Genomic DNA, 19,480 nt, shown 5'->3' with positions numbered 1-19,480 from the left:
GATGAAAGGAACACCATTCCTATTGTAAAGCATGGAGGTGGATTGCTGATGTTTTGGGGATATGTGAGCTACAAAGGCACAGGAAACTTGATCAAAGTTGAAGAAAAGATTAATACAGCACGTTATCAGCAAATACTGGAGGCAAATTTGCAATCATCAGCCAGGAAGCTGCGCATGGGATGTACTTGGCTGTTCCAACATGACAATGGCCCAAAATATAAGGCCATAAGGCCAAGTTGACCTGTCATTGGCTAGAGCAGAACACAGTGAAGGTTCTTTAGTGGCCTTCTTAGTCTCCTGACCACAATATCATTGAGCCATTCTGAGGAGATCTCAACAGGCAGTTCATGCTTGACAGCCCAGGAACCAACAGGAGCTGGAGGCTTTTTGCCAAGAAGAGTTGGCAGCTTTACCATCTGAGAAAATAAAGAACCTCAAACACAACTACCACAAAGACTTCAAGCTGTCATTGAGGTTAGAGGAGGCAGTACATTGTATTAAGAAATGGGGTATGTAAACTTTTGATCATGGTCATTTGGATGTTTTGGGTTGTCATTATTATTTAAAAAGAGAAAACACAGTAGTTTGACAATAAATGGCTTGCTTCACCCAACCACTAACCATGAGTGGAGAAAAAGTTTTGGTATTATCATCCATATTTTCTGAAAAAGGCCCCAAGAAAGCAAAAATTCTGCAGGGGAATGTAAACTTTAGAGCACAACTGTATATATTTAGGTATGGTATGTGTATACAGCTATAGCAAAAATTAAGAGACCACTGCATAGTTTTATAAAAATCAGTGTCTCTACAGGTCTGTCTGACAGCCATTCCATTCCAGTGTTAGATGAATTCCAACCAGCATACACCTCATTCTACTTAATGTGCTTCTGATTAGGTGATCACTTGAACCAAATCTTATCTAACGAAGGAAAGTATAAAAACCCTGCTGTAGTGTTCACAATACTCTTGCAATAGGACAAGCTGGATGGCAAAACAAGTGCTAGTAATATCACAAAAGTAATAGGAATGAAAAAATTACTTTTAACCATGCCAAAGGAGTTGAAAAGAAAAGTCTTGAGTGGGGAAAAGATGGGCTCAATTCTGGCTTTAATAGCAGAGGGATACAGTGAGCGTCATATCCTCCATCCTTAAAATTTCAAAGACGGCAGTCCATTACAACAAGGACAGGAAGCAGACGTTGGGGACGATAAAGTTACACACCAGCAGAGGGCGAAAATGACTCTCCACTGACCGGGCTGACAGTGATCTTATTCGAATGTCACTCAGCAACTGTAGGATGACATCAAGTGACCTAAAAAAGGAATGGCAAATGGCAGCTGGGGTGAAGTGCATGGCAAGAACAGTTCGTAACAGGCTCCTAGAGGCAGGGCTGAAGTCATGTAAAGCTATAAAAAAGCCTTTCATCAGTGAGAAGTAAAGGAGAGCCAGGCTGAAGTTTGCCAAAGACCATAAGGATTGGACCATAGAGGAGTAGAGTAAGGTAATCTTCTCAGATGAGTCTAATTTTAAGCTTTGCCCAGGGTCTACTAATGGTTAGAGGGAGACCTGGAGAGGCGTACAAGCCACAGTATCTTGCACCCACTGTGAAACTTGGTGGAGGATCAGGGATGATCTGGCGATGATTCAGCAAGGCTGGAATTCGGCAGGTTAATTTTTGCGAAGGACGTATGAATCAAGTCGCATACAATATTATCCTGGAAAAAGAGTTGATTCCTTCTGCTCAGGCAATATTCCCCAACTCTGAGGACTGTTTTTTTTCCAGCAGGACAATGCACCGTGTCACACAGCTAGGTCAATCAATGTGTGGATGAAGAACCACCACATCAAATACCTGAACCCCATTGAAAACATCTGGAATCTAATCAAGAGGAAGATGGATAGTCACAAGCCATCAAACAAAGAATAACTGCTTAAATTTTTGTACCAGAAGTGGCATAAGGTCACCCAAAAGCAGTGTGTAAGACTGGTGGAAAGCGTGCCAAGACACATGAATGCTGTGATTTAAAATCATGGTTATTCCACAAAATATTAATTTCTGAACTCTTCCTGAGTTAAAACATTAGTATTGTTGTTTCTTGTTTCTAAATGATTATGAACTTGTTTTCTTAGCATTATTTGAGGTCTGCAAGCACTGCATTTTTTGTTATTTTGACCATTTCTCATTTTCTGAAAATAAATACAAAATTTAGTGCTTGGAAATTCGAAGACATGTTGTCAGTAGTTTATAGAATAAAAGAGCATTTTACATTTTACTCAAAAATATACCTATAAAGAGAAAAATCAGACAAACTGAACATTTTGCAGTGGTCTCATAATTTTTGCCTGAGCTGTATATCTATTCTATCTATTCTATTCTAACCTGTCACTCTGTGATTTTACTGTATGCGACAGATAAATTGACGGCTTTTCAAAAAGACACTGATGCATAAAAATCAGACAGCACTCGCATGGTCCGAGTACTGTGCGTTTTTTTTTATTGCACCCATAGGGTTTCGTTGGCGAGTCTCGGATGAGTCTCAGCGACAATCGCAGCTTGTTGCGATTTTATACGCACACGGAATATGGCTGAGGAAATAAACGCTGATCTGAGCTTCCCCATAGATTAACACTGGGCCGAGTGCTATGCGATGTTTTCTCGCATAGCACTTATCCATATTGTACAGTAGTGTCACTCCGGCTTATAACTGGATCTCACAGGCCACCATACCCTGGGGTCATCACATCATATCAGGGTACCATGGTAACCATCAGCACCAACGATTCTCATCGCAGGGGTCCGATGGTTAGAGAAGGGGGTCTTGTAACCCCCTTGTAACCAACTAAATATTGCTGTCACTTATTGACAGTAATATTTAAATGGTTAATCTGCTTCCAAACCGGTCTGGGCCAATACTGCAGGGTGTCAATTGTCATGTACAGCTGACACCTGCTGGAATTGCGTCCGCCAGGTGGCACTATCCCCTTTTTCCCATTCATCATTTTAAATTGGCAATGAGGGAATAAGGCCCCTTAATGACCATCATTTTAATGGGTATTGCTGGTCAGTAAGGGGTTAAGTAAGAATAGATAGCTAAACATCTGGGTTCCTGATGCAGCCATTCGGTAAGCGCTATTCGGATAAGGAGTTATCCAAAGCTATTCGCCCATCCCTAATCAGTAATGATAGAAAACTTGTATGCAATTACCGATACCAAGCACACTGATAATGTTACTTATACTGGACATAGGGTGCAGTCAGACTGCCATATAAATCGGACCGAGAACGAAATGCAGCACATGGACTGAAAAAATACGGCTTATGGTCCCTGATCCATTTTTAATTAGTGCTAACTTTTATGATCTTTACCAAAGGGGCATAGCTCACAGTATTATTTTGAGCCATAGCTTTAGGCTGCTCTGTATTATTATCCTGTGAGCACTGGTCTCATGTAAACACCATAACAATTAGCACTAAATTAAAAAAAAAAAAGCCCATAGATCTGGAACTGTAAAGGTGTATACTTTTTTAAGTCTTTTTATTTACTGTTAATTTTTATCGTCTTTATCAAATGGACTTTGCTCATAGAATTAAGTTGCTCTTCATAATTACATTGTGAAATTTCCTTTGCAAAGGACATTTAATTTAACACTAACAAAGCCCGTATCTTCTCTAACTGTATGGCGGATTGTGAAATAACTAAAACTTGGCCTGTTTTCACCTGGTGACACGTCCTCTTTAAACTACAAATTGTTAAGATAACTAGTTGGCATCATACAGGGTATTCAAATATAACTATATTCATGTATACAACAGTATGAGAGACAACGTTTCATTTCTTCACATAGCCATGTAATAAGATAAATAGTTCAGTGAAGCAGCAAGAAGCTTAAGCTAAAACTGACAGAAAAGGTGCTAAGGAAAAAATAATACTGTAGATCAAAATAGAAATTAGGATGTATCAGTTTCTGAATCTGTAGCTTCTGATGGTAAAAATAGTGCTGCTGGGTCACCATTGGTACCACTATAGTGCCATATAGTGCCACTGGTGTCCACCATGTGCAGAATCTAGCATGGGAGTTGAAAGGAACAGTTAAAGTTAATAGTTGGGACTAGCCCAGAATGTGAGGGGCAATGAGTCATATATGGCTTGGAGTACATAGAAAGGGAAAATAAGGTTGCCGCATTCTTGGTTGTCGCTAAACTGAAAGGAGAACAATGGAAAGAGTTGAATAGCGGATGGTGTGACCAACTAGAAATTTGAATATAAGCATGTTGGGCAATGAAAATTTTTAAATAAAACTAATATACTTTATTCAAAATGTTTAAAACCTATTCAATAATAAAAGTGCACATGCAACAACAGACAGACAAACAACATAGACACTGCACACTATTACTGCACGAATAACCACAATGGCAGATAAGTGGAGGTTATAGTAATCCCAAGCAGCAATACAAACAGATCCAATGTGCAGTTAGATCAGGCACCTAATATATACCTATCCTTACAGTCAGCATAATTGCAAGGTAGTTAGTGCCTATGAAAGCATTATCATACTCACTACTGTGTTTAGCAGGTAATGAATTTTTGTCACAAACTATTAATGCTCTCACTCTAACAATGATCAAAAATTACATAAGGGTCCAGTACCTCATAAGAATAACAGTCAGATGCTGGGGGTACAGTCCCTCATGAAAATCGACATTCAATTGATCATTGGATTATCAGCAGCATAATTATCAAATATGAATTGAGCAACACAAAAAACATGGGGAGGGTTTTCTCAGGGACGTGCATAATCATGGCATATTAACAATCCCATAGTCAAGTCCTTTAATACCAATATAACCCCTATAGAAATCTCTCAAACAGAGAGTCACTGCGACATTAGTGAAAAAAGGAAGGATCTCACCCAATATATGACCAGCGTCAGAGCCATGTAATCCTTGTGACCTCCCCCTTAGGTAGCTAAGGAGAGTCAACGTTGAGTGGGGGCACCACTACGCAGGTTCTAGGGTGCCAACCTCCGCGTTACGTAGGGTATTTAATAGTGAGGGCATACTAGGGCCATATTAGCCCCCCACTCTATTTTATCATTGTCACTTCTTTTTTCTCTTGTTTTCTTGTTGCACATGCACTTTTATTATTGAATAGGTTTTAAACATTTTGATTGCCCAACACACTTATATCCTAACAAGGGAAAGAGGTAGCAAGACACAGAGTGATTCTATGGAGTCGGGTACTGGGAGAGGAGTAGTAAAGCCAAGAGTTTATAACTTGCAAGGTAATGGGCCTAGACAGGACTGAGTGTGTGAGATGGATAGATTGTCCTGAGCGGGAGTTACAGAGTGTCCACACTAGAAGATACGAACTGGCCATACTGGCACCCTAAGGGGAAAGAAGACACAGAACTGCGAGTCAAGTAAAGGTCTTTTGCTAAGCAGGACTGTAAGGTTGAGCTAGGTTGTTGTGAAACAGTGAGAAACAATGGAGGCGTAAGAGACGAGAACCTTGCCCACTGCTACCACCACGTGACACGTTCCACTTATACTTCCAAGTCTTTGCTCTATACTTTCAAATGTATAGAGAGCGCAGATTCTAAACAAAGTCACCCAAAGAATGAACATATTACTTTATTTTGACATTGTTGTGCACAATATTCATTTTTTGAAGTGCTTCTGAGGCACTTTTTCAGGAGGATTCCAAGCACAATATGCCTGAAAAAGATTTTGTGTGCATGTAGCCTTATGGAACCAAGGTGGAAACTGATGGATCCTGTCATAGAAAATATTAAAACCTCTGAAACTCATTCACCCCCTTCCGTCCTCCTCCTCATATCACACAGAATTGCAGTAGCAACAATAGCTGACAGTCTAAGTCTCTTAGAAATAGGCTGGTACAATGGACATAAATAAGTAGGTAATTGGGTATAGTTGGATAGTGACAATCTTTACCCTTTATCCCCCAAGGGTGGTTTGCACTTTAATGACCGAGCCAATTATTACAATTCTGACCACTGTCCCTTTATGAGGTAATAACTCTGGAATCCTTCCATGGATCCCAGTGATTCTGACATTGTTTTCTCGTGACATATTGTACTTCATGTTACTGGTAAAATTTCATTGATATAAAATTTTGAAAATTTTGCAATTTTCCAACTTTGAATTTTCATGCCCTTAAATCACAGGGATATGTCACACAAAAAAAACTTAATAAGTAACATTTCCCACATGTTTACTTTACATCAGCACAATTTGGGAACCAAAATTTTTTTTTGTTAGGAAGTTATAAGGGTAAAAAGTTGACCAGTAATTTCTCATTTTTAGAACACCATTTTATTTTTAGGGACCACATCACATTTGAAGTCACTTTGAGGGGTCTATATGATAGAAAATACCCAAAAGTGACACCATTCTAAAAACTGCACCCCTCAAGGTGCTCAAAACCAGAATCAAGAAGTTTATTAACCCTTCAGGTGCTTCACAAGAATTTTTTGAATGTTTTAAAAAAAAATGAACATTTAACTTTTTTTCACAAAAAAATTTACTCCAGGTCCAATTTTTTTATTTTACCAAGGGTAACAGGAGAAATTTGACAGCAAAAGTCATTGTGCAATCTGTTCTGAGTACGCTAATACCTGATTTGTGGGGAGAACCACTGTTTCGCGCATGGCAGAGCTCAGAAAGGAAGGAGCGCCATTTGACTTTTTCACTGCAAAATTGGCTGGAATTTACATCGGACGCCATGTCACATTTGGAGAGCCCCTGATATGCCAAAACTGTGGAAACCCCCCATAAATGACACCATTTTGGAAACTAGACCCCCCAAGGAACTTATATAGATGTGTGGTGAGAAATTTGAACCCCCCAAGGGCTTCACAGAAGTATATAACGTACAGCCGTAAAATTAAAAAATCATATTTTTTCCACAAAAATGATCTTTTCACCCCCAATTTTTATTTTTCCAAGGGTAACAAGACCCCAAAAGTAATTGTGCAATTTGTCCTGAGTACGCTGATACACCCCAAGTGGGGGTAAACCACTATTTGGGTGCATGGCAGAGCTCGGAAGGGAAGCAGCACCATTTGACTTTTTCACTGCAAAATTGGCTGGAATTTAGATCGGACGCTATGTCACGTTTGGAGAACCCCTGATATGCCATTTTTTGCGGGACGAGTTGACGTTTCTATTGGTACAATTTTTGGGCATGTGACTTTTTTGATCGCTTTTTATTCCGATTTTTGGGATGCAGAGTGAGCAAAACCCAACTGTCATGATCCAGGTTGGATTATGACAGATTTTGCACAAGTAACCTTTTTTTTCCTTTAAGCTGTTTGCTTAAAGTTAGTTTTGCCCCCGGTGGCCATTAGGGTCATTACACTGTGGTTGTTTTAGTTCTAGTTTTGCCCTCGGTGGCCACTAGGGTCATTGCACTCTGGTTACTTTGGTTCAGTTGCCCTGGTGGCCGCTAGTGTTATTGCACGTGATGATGAAGCAGGTGTGATACCCTGGCTCCTATCTATTAAGGAGTTAAGGAGTAGCAGGTGGTCTCACTCATTGATGGTGATATTGCTCATTTCCAACCAAGTCTGGTGAAGGAAGGAACTACATAGAGGTGTTCCTGGCAGCTCAGGGGAGCTCTGGTGTAATAGCTACAGGCGGAAGCTGAATTCAGGTGTCAAACTTCAGGGGTGAAGCTAAACTTTGGTGTTGTACTCTGTTGCTGGGAGCAATAGCAACAGAGCAAAACTAAGTGGTGTTTTTCCCTGTTTGTGACTTTCCTTGTGTGTGTATTAGTACAGTGCTGGGATTAGTTTCTGCACCGTCCAGTTCACTAGAAAGGGATAGGTGCAGGGCGAGCTAGGGATTTGAGGTATCCAGCTCGTCACCAGGTGCGAAGCCTGCCTAGGGATCATCAGGAGTGTAGGGACACTGACTCAGGGCAGTTCAGGAGGTCTCCACGTCCCCGTTCCCTATTGCAGGGCCCTCCATTGTAACGGTTTCCTCGGTGTTTCCTTTAACTCTGTTTAAATTCGCCCTGCTGTAGGCGCTGTATCCAGGTTCACGGGTGTTATAGAAATTCACCCTGCTGGAGGCGGTGTATCCAGTCACACGTGACATTACACCGGCATTTCATGAATTTCTTTTGGGGGGTGCGTTTACACCGCTCCACGTGTGTTAAAATTGATAAAAGTTTTATTTTTTGGGTCAGTACAATCACAGTGATATCTCATTTATGTCTTTTTTCTCTGTGGCCATCTTGGATCCGGGGACCTGCAGGAGACCAGCGGAGCAGCGCAGCACATTGCGCTGCTCTGGTGGTCTCAGGGAAGCACAGAGTGAGCCCCTGTGACACCCCAGAGTCCGGTTGTCACAGTGACATTACCTCCCTCTAATGGGTAAAGTCATGCTTGGAGGCAGAAAAGAGACTCCCATGCCAGGTAACAGAGATTAAATCACAATTGCTGCTGCAGGTCAGAAAAGAGAGCTGCCTTTGGATTCAGGGAGTTTCCAAGGGAGGTCTTACTGAATTGCTGTTATATTATATTAATACTTTTTTTTTTTTTTTTTTTTTTACATTTATTTTTGCTTATCTTATTGTCTGGTGCAATCCCCATTAGGATGTGCTCCACTATTGCCAATGCCATCCAGTGCACGTCTTGCCGCATGTATGAAATCCTTGAACAGCCGGTCGAGGGTGCATACTGCTGTGCAAGATGTGAGCACGTTGTGCATTTGGAAGCCCAGATACTGGATCTAAATGTGCAGCTGGCAACACTGAGATCCATAGACAATATGGAAAGGAGTCTTCTGCTCACAGAGCAGACGCTCAATGGGATTGAGGGGGGATGCTAGGTTGGAGCTGCAGGACAATGAAGCAGCTAGCTGGGTGACAGTTAGAAGGCGGGGTAGAGGGAAGAGCACCAGGGAGGCTAGTCCTGATCTGGAACACCCCAATAAGTTTGCTAAGTTGGCAGATGAGGGGAGTGTTAGTGCAGGAGTAGCACTGCTGCAGCAAGGCATGTCCTCTGAAAGCCGGAGGAGTGTCTGCTCCAGTAAGGGAGGAAATAGGAGAGCAGGGCAGGCCAGACAGGTTCTGGTAGTGGGAGACTCAATTATTAGGGAAACAGATAGGGCAATCTGTCACAAAGACAGGGATCGTCGAACGGTGTGCTGCCAACCTGGCGCTCGAGTCCGACACATCGCTGATCAGGTTGACAGATTACTGGGAGGAGCTGGTGAGGATCCAGCGGTCATGGTGCACATTGGCACAAATGACAAAGTTAGAGGTAGGTGGAAGGTCCTTAAAGATGATTTCAGGGAATTAGGCTGTAAGGTTAAAGTAAGGACCTCCAAGGTGGTATTTTCGGAAATGCTTCCTGTACCACGTGCCACGCCAGAGAGGCAACGGGAGATTAGGGAGGTTAATAAGTGGCTCAGGAATTGGTGTAGGAAGGGGGGGTTTGGGTTCCTGCAGAACTGGGCCGACTTCTCAGTTGGCTACAGGTTCTACGATAGGGACGGGCTGCACCTCAATGGGGAGGTTGCAGCTGTGCTGGGGGAGAAAATGGCTAGAAGGTTGGAGAAGTGTTTAAACTAGGGATGGGGGGGAGGGTATTCCTTTTATAGGAGGGGAAAACAGTGCAGATAGAGACCTGGGCACAAATAATGACATTGGGGGTGGGGGTGGCATGGGGGGTGGGGTTAGAACAGTTAATAATTTAAGAAAGAATAGAGGTACAGAGAGATACATAAAGTGCATGTATACTAATGCCAGAAGCCTTGCCAACAAAATGGAGGAATTGGAGTTAATGTTGTTGGAACATAATTATAACATGGTGGGGATATCTGAGACATGGCTGGACGAGAGCCACAACTGGGTGGTTAATTTACAGGGCTATAGTCTGTTCAGAAATGACCGAACAAATAAGTGAGGGGGAGGTGTGTGTTTATATGTAAAATCATCCTTAAAACCCATCCTTCGTGATAATATATATGAATCTAATGAAAATGTAGAGTCACTGTGGGTAGAGATAAGGGGAGGGGGGAAAAATAATAAATTACCGATAGGGGTTTGTTATAAGTCTCCAAAAATAATGGAAGCAACAGAGAATATCCTCATAAAGCAAATAGATGAAGCTGCGACTCAAGGAGAAGTCATTATTATGGGGGACTTCAACTACCCTGAAATACATTGGGGAACCGAAACCTGCAGTTCCAGCAAAGGTAATAGGTTTTTGACTACTGTGAGAGACAATTACCTTTCACAACTGGTTCAGGACCCAACAAGAGGGGGGGCACTGCTAGACCTAATATTAACCAACAGGCCAGACCGCATATCAAATGTAAGGGTTTGGGGTCACTTGGGTATTAGTGATCACAAATTAATACGTTTTCATGTATCCTTTAATAAGATGTGTAGTAGAGGGGTTACAAGGACACTAAACTTCAGGAAAGCAATTTTCCAACGGATAAGAGATGATCTTGGTGCAATTAACTGGGACGATATCCTGAGACATAAAAATACACAAAGAAAATGGGAGACGTTTATTAGCATCCTGAATAGGACCTGTGCACAATATATACCATATGGGAATAAACATGCTAGAAATAGGAGGAAACCACTATGGCTAAATAGATCTGTAAGGGGCGCAACAAGAAATAAAAATAAAGCATTTAGAGAATTAAAGCAAGTAGGTAGTGATGAGGCATTAACTAAATACAGAAGATTAAATAAATTCTGTAAAAAGCAAATCAAGACAGCAAAGATTGAGACAGAGAGACTCATTGCCAGAGAAAGTAAAAATAATCTCAAAATATTCTTTAACTACATAAATAGTAAGAAACTAAAAAATGATAGTGTTGGCCCCCTTAAATAGTCTGGGTGAAATGGTGAAATGGTGGATGAGGATGAGGAAAAAGCCAATATGCTAAATGACTTTTTTTCAACAGTATTTACACAAGAAAATCCCATGACGGATAACATGATCAGGGATAAAAAAAAAATTCCGTTAAATGTCACCTGCTTAACCCAGCAGGAAGTACGGCGGCGTCTAAAAATCACTAAAATTGACAAATCCCCGGGCCCGGATGGGATACACCCCCGAGTACTGCAGGAATTAAGCACAGTCATAGATAGACCATTATTTTTAATCTTTAAAGATTCCATAATAACAGGGTCTGTACCACAGGACTGGCGTATAGCAAATGTGGTGCCAATATTCAAAAAGGGGACAAAAACTGAACTTGGAAATTATAGGCCAGTAAGTTTAACCTCAACTGTGGGTAAAATCCTGGAGGGTTTTCTAAGAGATACTATACTGGAGTATCTGGAGAAGAATAACCTCATGACCCAATATCAACATGGGTTTACAAGGGACCGTTCCTGTCAGACTAATCTGATAAGCTTTTATGAAGAGGTAAGTTCCGGACTGGACCAAGGGAATGCAGTGGACGTGGTGTACATGGACTTTTCAAAAGCTTTTGATACGGTGCCACACAAAAGGTTGATACATAAAATGAGAACAATGGGGATAGGGGAAAATATGTGTAGGTGGGTTAAGAGCTGGCTCAGGGATAGGAAACAAAGGGTGGTTATTAATGGAGCACACTCGGACTGGGTCACGGTTAGCAGTGGGGTACCACAGGGGTCAGTTTTGGGCCCGCTTCTTTTTAACATATTTATTAATGACTTTGTAGGGGGCATAGAGAGTAGAATTTCAATATTTGCAGATGACACTAAACTCTTCAGGGTAATCAATACAGAGGAGGACAATTTTATATTACAGGAGGATTTATGTAAACTAGAAGCTTGGGCTGATAAATGGCAAATGAGCTTTAATGGGGATAAATGTAAGGTCATGCACTTGGGTAGCACGAACAAGATGTATAATTATGTGCTTAATTGTAAAACACTGGTCAAAACAGTCACTGAAAAAGACCTGGGTGTATGGGTGGACGACAAACTCACATTTAGCGGCCAGTGTCAGGCAGCTGCTGCAAAGGCAAATAAAATAATGGGATGCATTAAAAGAGGCATAGATGCTCATGAGGAGAACATAATTTTACCTCTATATAAGTCACTAGTGCGACCACACTTAGAATACTGTGTACAGTTCTGGTCTCCGGTGTATAAGAAAGACATAGCTGAACTGGAGCGGGTGCAGAGAAGAGCGACCAAGGTTATTAGGGAACTAGGGGGTCTGCAATACCAAGACAGGTTATTACACTTGGGGTTATTTAGTTTTGAGAATTGAAGGCTTAGGGGTGATCTTATTACAATGTATAAATATATGCGGGGACAATACCAAGAGCTTTCTAATGATCTTTTTACTCTTAGACCTGTGACAGGGACAAGGGGGCATCCTCTACGTCTGGAGGAAAGAAGGTTTAAGCATACTCACAGACGCGGATTCTTTACTGTAAGAGCAGTGAGACTATGGAACTCTCTGCCATATGATGTTGTAATGAGTGATTCCCTACTAAAATTTAAGAAGGGACTGGATGCCTTTCTTGAAAAGTATAAAATTACAGGGTATGTACACTAGTTTCCTTAATATTGCGTTGATCCAGGGAGCTAGTCTGATTGCCGTATGTGGAGTCGGGAAGGAATTTTTTTCCCCAATGTGAAGCTTACTGTTTGCCACATGGGGTTTTTTTGCCTTCCTCTGGATCAACATGTTAGGGCAAGTTAGGATAGGATATGGGTTGAACTAGATGGACTTAAAGTCTCCCTTCAACCTTAATAACTATGTTACTATGTTATAAATTCTGGCCAGCAGAGGGGTTGGTGAGTCAGCTAGGAGTGAGCTGAGGGAGTTGTCATGGAAACGAAAGCAGCTGTGAGCTGTGAGGAGAAATGACAAGGCAGTTAAACGTGAGGTAAAAAGATCTTTCTGGAAGGTCCAGCCAGTTCAGGAGGGAGCTGATCTGAGAGGAGTTCAAGACAGGCAGCTGATCTGTGAAGAGGGAAAGGACACGAGCAGAGACAGAGAGGTTCTGGGAAAGCTAAAATACTGCATATAGCAGACCCTTGAGCGAAGCGCTAATAGGGTAATAGGGAGAAAAAGGGACATCAGAGTCTTTGGTGGTCAGGAGCTGTATGTCCTGTCGCTGGATCTGAAAGTACAGGGAATTGTAAATTCCTGTGCACATTGAACACCTGAGGGCACGTCAGCGGATAAGGAGCCCGGGGCCGACGGTGAAAAGGACGGTACCCGTGGAATAGGCTCACACTGACAGCCGTACAAGTTAGTGAAACCATCATGAATAGAGGGTCGCAGCATAGTTATATACAACGGAGACCGACACACAAAGTGCAGAAAGGAAGGTCCTAAATCCCCACCTTGCAAGGTGGATCCCCTGAATGCCTCCAGGCGAGCCGAACTCATTCCATCACCTGTATGTGGTACTCCGGACTGCAACCAATTACCAGTAAAAGGTAAAGAAACTGCACCTCTCTGTGTCTTTCTCTCATTTCTCTGCACCCCAACGTTCACAGCCATTTTTACTATTTATTTAACATCTTTGCCCTGGGACTACAGCCCTACCTGTGGAGGGCTACAACATCATAGCTGCGCCCAACATCCATCCCAGAGAAGCAACATCGCAGCGCTGGTCACCTCTGACCAGAATACCACAGGTGGTGTCACGTATTTTACCATCTATAAACTTTATCTTAATCTTTACCACATAAATTCCACACAACTATCCTCTATTTTTAGTACTGGACGCCTCTGGGCCACGGACCGGGTCGCCGCCGCCGTTACCCCATCCCTCATGGAAGTCGATGGGCCCGGTACCGAGTACCCCCAGGCCCCACGGGGCGCTTCACCCCCTCCCTGCCGATCCTTCTCTAATCCCACGGTACACTGCGATCATGCTTGATCGCAGTGTGCCAGGGGTTAACTGCCCGGGGCAGTCCGTCACCGCCCCTGACACATAGTGCTGGGTATCAGCTGTGATAATCAGCTGACACCCCCTCCCCCAGGGCGCCGCTGATCGCGATGACCTACTATCCTGTCCCTGGCCATAGGCGCCCGGGTACCGTGGATGGAATTGTATGTCAGATGTCAGAAAGGGGTTAAAGGGAACCTGTCACCTGTTTTGGCCGCTATAAAATGCGGCCACTGCCTTTCAGGGCTTATCTACAGCATTCTATAATGCTGTAGATAAGCCCCCGATCCAACCTGCAAGTGAAGAAAAATAAGTTTTATTATACTCACCTCCAGGGAAGTCCAGTCACATGAGTTTCGCAGGTACGTGTCCGGCGCCTCCCATCTTCTTGTGACACATCCCTTCTGCTTGCTTCATCTCTCCCCGGCATCGCACTGCTGCGCAGGCGTACTTATCTGCCCTCTTAAGGGCAGACCAAAGTACTGCAGTGCGCAGACGCTGGGCCTTTTCTACCTTTCCCGGCGCCTGCGCACTGCAGTACTTTGCCCTGCCCTCAACAGGGCAGATAAGTACACCTGCGCAGGAGCGCGATGCCTGGGAGCGATAAAGAAGCAGGAGGGCGGCGTCGCAAGAAGACGGGAGGTGCCGGATCCAGACCTGTGACACCCATCAGACCGCGGGTGAGTATAATAAAACTTATTTTTCTTATCTTTCAGGTCGGATAGGGGGCTTATCTACAGCATTATAGAATGCTGTAGCTAAGCCCTGAAAGGCAATGGCTGCATATTATAGCAGCCAAAACAAGTGACAGGATCGCTTTAATTAAAATGCCGACAGTGCCAACGAGGATGTCTACTGTGCATAGACAAAGGTATATAGATTGAAAGGTAATTAAGCCAGGATACGTATTGTCTGTCCAGAAAGTACATCCTGCAAAGATTTATTCCCTCAGAGGAAATTATATATCTACAATAGGTAGCTCAGTTTTGGGGTCTCCGAAAGTAAATTATGACTATTGGGGCTTGAATAGATCCAAAAGTGATGGGACATACATTTTCAGCTTCAGGGCGATTTGGGGAAGAAGATGCATATTTTTCCATAACTTAACCCCTGCCTATAAAACACAAATAAATAATTGGCATATCACTTGCAACAGCCATGTCATGTTTGGTCTCTGGGGAAAGGTAAAATCCCAATTAAAAAAATATGGCTGCGATTTCGAACTTTTGAGATCATCAGGAGTGAAGTTATCGCATAGTTGGAAATTTCATAAAATCCTGAAGGGTTGAGGACATCCCACAACCCTGTCCAGGTGAGATTCTCACAGGGGGGTGTAAGTGTAATTCAGATGCTGATAAAATGTCAAGATAAATTATGATCTGCGTTCAATGCTGAGGAAGATACATACCTGTGTAGGCTTGATCCTGATAACCAGATGTTTTCAATCAGATCATTTACATCCACTAAACTGAATCATCTCTGTGACCAGTGCAGTAAGTTATTTTGCTAATCCTGCTTTATTTTATGCAATTGTATACGCTGTATTGTTTTATCCCCCTTGTAAAATCTTTTGTTTATTTTTATAAACCACTGCATATCCGTTTGGATTAAATATAAAACTTTACAGCTCTGTTCCTTTTGTTCTGTATCCCGAACCCCAAAGACATACGCTACCACAACCAGGCCTCCTGTCTGCCTGTATAAAAATCGACTGGTGGTGGAAGCAGAGTAGCTTTGAGTTGTCGTGGGAATCTAAGGTGTATATACCATACTCTCACTGTTAGTTTCCCAATACCCGGCCTATAAGTGGAAACAGCCTGTGATCTCATCCATTAATCGTCGCTCAATCCCATAATTGTCCAGACGACAGTGTGCAGCGAAGAGCTGTTTGCTCCAGAGATAACAGCGGGTGGGTTGAGATACGACCCCTCTGGCTGTGATCTATGACAGATCCTATTTTAACTCATTGGCATTTAATTGGATTTGCTGAGATAAATTTGAAATTAAATCTATCATACTGCCTGTCATTTTACATGCAGCATACTTCATGAAATGCCATATATATGTCTGGTGCCTAATGGAGAACATAAAGCAATGCATGAAGGCTTCATACCAAGTGGATGACAGATTTATATCAACAGATCTGATAGAGAGTCCCCACCTTTATCAATATAGTAAATCTCTGCTTATCTTCAGGAGGGCTGCCTCGAGATCCTGGGTACTCAATATCGAGGTCAATTCCATCAAAGTTATATTGGCGGAGATATGCAGTCACTGATTTAATGAAAATCGACCGGTTCCCAGAATTAGCAACCATATCAGTGAACCTAAACGCCAGAGATGAAAGAGTTATAAAGAAGTTCTTTAGCACCTATACTATATACGTGTATGTGAATTTGATTACCTCTGTGTCCCAAAGTTCCAACCTCCAATTGCCAGTAATGTCACAAGTTTTGTATTGCTGAAAGAAGAAAATAAAAGCAAATTATAGCATCATGTGTTTGTTTTATACAGAATACAAGAGATGGATGGACCTTGTAAAGCCTTTATTATAAGACTCTAACAAAACCAGGACTGAATTATTCTCAAAAACAGACAGTATCAAAGCTTGTAAGTAAATACTAACATCTTTTTTAGGTCGTTAAACTGTTTGTATAGGACATCGTCATTCCACTCATAAGGTGCAATCTTATGCTCATTCATGGTGGCAAAGGAATATATGAGATGAGTGCAGAGCTGCGGGTCGACATCCCCTGGCATGAACTTTCCCTGGTCAGGCCGGTACTGTGACCAGTTTGTAAAGTAACAAACCAGTTTGTAGGTAGAACCTGAAAAAGTATAAAAACAATAAAAACATACATTTTATATTGAATGCAATGCAGTTTTTAATTTCACAATTCATTTTATCAAATAATGAACTGAAAAATGGGAAAAAAAATTCAAGTGGCTTTTAGGTTTTGTGTCTATAGGGTACATTACATTGCAGTAAAAATGGCAAGGCAATATGGTTCTCCGGGTCAGTACAATTACAGAAACCCCAAACTAGTATAGGTTTTTTTTCATTTAAAAGGTGAGTAAAAAAAAAAAAAAAATTGAATGTGTTGCCATCTTTTGAGACCCATTATGTTTTCTATTTTTCATTTGATGGAATGTGTGAGGACTTTTTCTCTGGAGAGCTGATGCTTTAATAGATAACATTTCTGTGTACTTATGTAATTTTAATCACTGTTTATTGCAATTTTTTTTGCATTGTTCCAGCGACTAAATAAAAGCCCCTGAAATTCTGTCAATTTACTGCATTTACCGTTTGGACTAATTCATTTTATATTTTGGCAGATCAGACTTTTATGGATGTAGTGATACCAAATATGTTACTTTTTTTAACTTTTCTAATGGGGAAAAAGGAGATCGATTGACATTTTTATATTTTTTAAAACATTTTCTTACTATATTTTTTAGCCATCCTAGAGGATATTACATTTTTACCTATACTACATACTGCAATACAATAGTATCGCAATAGATCATTTAAAATCACTTTGTCCAGTGAATGCCAGCCACAGGCATAAGTACTTTCATTGCAGACACATGTTCTACAGGCCTCCGACAGACATGGCAACCCATCAACACCCTCCATCATTTAATGGAGGATGCAAAAGGGCAAGTGGATTAGCGTGCCTGCCTGGTTAACACTCTGCAAGTAACATTTAGGGAGTTAGTGGTGAACAGAGGTCCACTGTTCTCGCTGATGATGGCTGTAGGACAGGCCACTAGGTGCTGGGAATGATACAGGACCAGCTGCTGAGCCTGCATCATAGATAAAGACCTGACAAATGATGTACCAGTTCATCATATGTCAAGAATGGATAAATTACAAATGCCTGCATCGGCAGTAGCATATCTAAGATGCCGTTTAAAAACCTGTTTTCTTCTCCTTCAATTTATTGTTTGTACTGTTTACTTATTCTTCCACTATATTATGTTGCTTATTCACTTTCTTTTGTTCTGGCCCTTTTTTAACAATTTGATATCTCTATAGCAAATAAGTTAATATCTTACCCAGCTGAACATGTAGCAGCAGGAATAGACCTGTATCATAGAAAACACATAAACTTAATTTCATAAAATGGCAACAAATTAGATCATGAAATCAATCACAAATCCTCAAAACTCAGATCATGCAAAGGGCGTAAAGATATTAATAATTGCAGAGATACTGGAGAATAAGTGTGGCATGCATCAATCTAACAAATCTGATGTGTACACATCAATGGGCATTCAAATTATTGACGTTCTTACCCGCCCAAAGCAACATCTCCCTCATATCTCCGTCTGTCTTGGCAATGCCCAGAGGTTGCAATAGCACTTTATAGAGTAGGAATTCCCGCTATCAGTGTGGGAAAGGTACAGGTGGTTACAGTGATAAAAATAAATGTCATCATGGCATAAAAATAAAAGCACCTAAGTGTTGGATAGGGAACACTGAAAAACATGTTGGAACTATAAAGGCTGATAAAGGTAGAGTGTTATTGAAAATACAAGGGCAACCATTACAAAAATACAGTTCAAGGCAAGAATCAAGGGCATTCTAATCTAAAATTATATAATAATGATACATTTTATATTAATATCATTGTATGTCAGGCCCCCCTCACATGTCCTGATGATTCTGGTACTGGAAAAACAGTACTGTGACATCAGGGCTGCCACCAAGAATTTCAGGGCCCCTTACTGGCAAAATTTTCGGGCCCCTTGAGCCTCCGCCCAGGCTCCACCCCAGCTCTGTCTCCATCCCAGCTCCATCTCCACTCCTCAAATCTTCCATAATTCCACTGCCCAATTTAGGAAAAACTCCACTTCTGCACCACATCCTCACCAATAACACATTAACAGTTCCCATCATACACCATATCACATATACAGCCATCAACTTTTGTTTTGACCAAAAGATTTTTCCAGACTGCCACCATGACAAAAAAAAAAAAAGACCTTAGTGGTAGACACCTTAAGGAGGCAGGCAGGAAAATTAGGTCTCTTTTAAATAGACGAACCAAAACTTGGAGGAGCCATGCATTCCTTCAAAAATATATTGAAAAGGGCCTCATTCCACGTGGACTTTAGGGTCCAAATGTGGCGCCCCCAGGAGTATGGTCGCCACAGTGGCTTTGACTTCCTCCAGGGGAGGGTAATGCAAGGCTTGGAGGCAATGATGGGTCTCTCTCGCAGTCAATCCATACATGCAACACAGTTCCACTCCAGGCCAGCAGGGGGAACTCTGAACCAGGATGATGGGGAGGGGTGCCCTCTGAGGGCCAAGAGGAAGGAGTGGTCAGTTAGTCTGCGGAGGGTGAAGTGTGCAGACGTGTAGAAGGAAGCTGGAGGTTGAGCTAGGAAGGAGAGCTCCCTCAGTTTGAGAGCGCACGAACTGGAGCCTGGTCTCCACGGCTGTACGGATACTAAAGGTCCTACAGCAGATACCAGAGGAGTAGGAGTCTGTAAATGCCCTACTCCCATCTAAGACTTGAGGCACAACAGCAGCTTGGATAGAGAGCCAGGACTAGAGAAAGGAGTCCCCGAGAGAGG

The 19,480-nt window shown here is 42.0% G+C and overlaps 1 protein-coding gene across 1 annotated transcript in view; it reads right to left on the bottom strand.

The window, feature by feature from the left end:
* LOC141073497 (acidic mammalian chitinase-like) overlaps positions 1 to 18,276 on the bottom strand; it is a 57,224-nt gene extending 38,948 nt beyond the window's left edge. Inside the window, exons 1-5 of the mRNA XM_073560742.1 lie at positions 18,197 to 18,276; positions 17,957 to 17,986; positions 16,524 to 16,725; positions 16,302 to 16,358; positions 16,059 to 16,224 (exon numbers count right to left, since the gene is read on the bottom strand). Of these exons, the coding sequence (XP_073416843.1) occupies positions 16,059 to 16,224; positions 16,302 to 16,358; positions 16,524 to 16,725; positions 17,957 to 17,986; positions 18,197 to 18,221 (480 nt within the window). The 5' untranslated portion in view covers positions 18,222 to 18,276. The remainder of the gene's footprint in view (positions 1 to 16,058; positions 16,225 to 16,301; positions 16,359 to 16,523; positions 16,726 to 17,956; positions 17,987 to 18,196) is intronic.
* Positions 18,277 to 19,480: the final 1,204 nt, after the last annotated feature.

This window comes from Dendrobates tinctorius, unplaced genomic scaffold (genome assembly GCF_039654945.1).
Source record: "Dendrobates tinctorius isolate UK_male_01 unplaced genomic scaffold, ASM3965494v1 ptg000304l, whole genome shotgun sequence".
Lineage (NCBI taxonomy): Eukaryota > Metazoa > Chordata > Amphibia > Anura > Dendrobatidae > Dendrobates > Dendrobates tinctorius.
The sequence above is the reverse complement of the archived record's forward strand: the minus strand, read 5'-3'. Positions and strand labels throughout refer to the sequence as shown.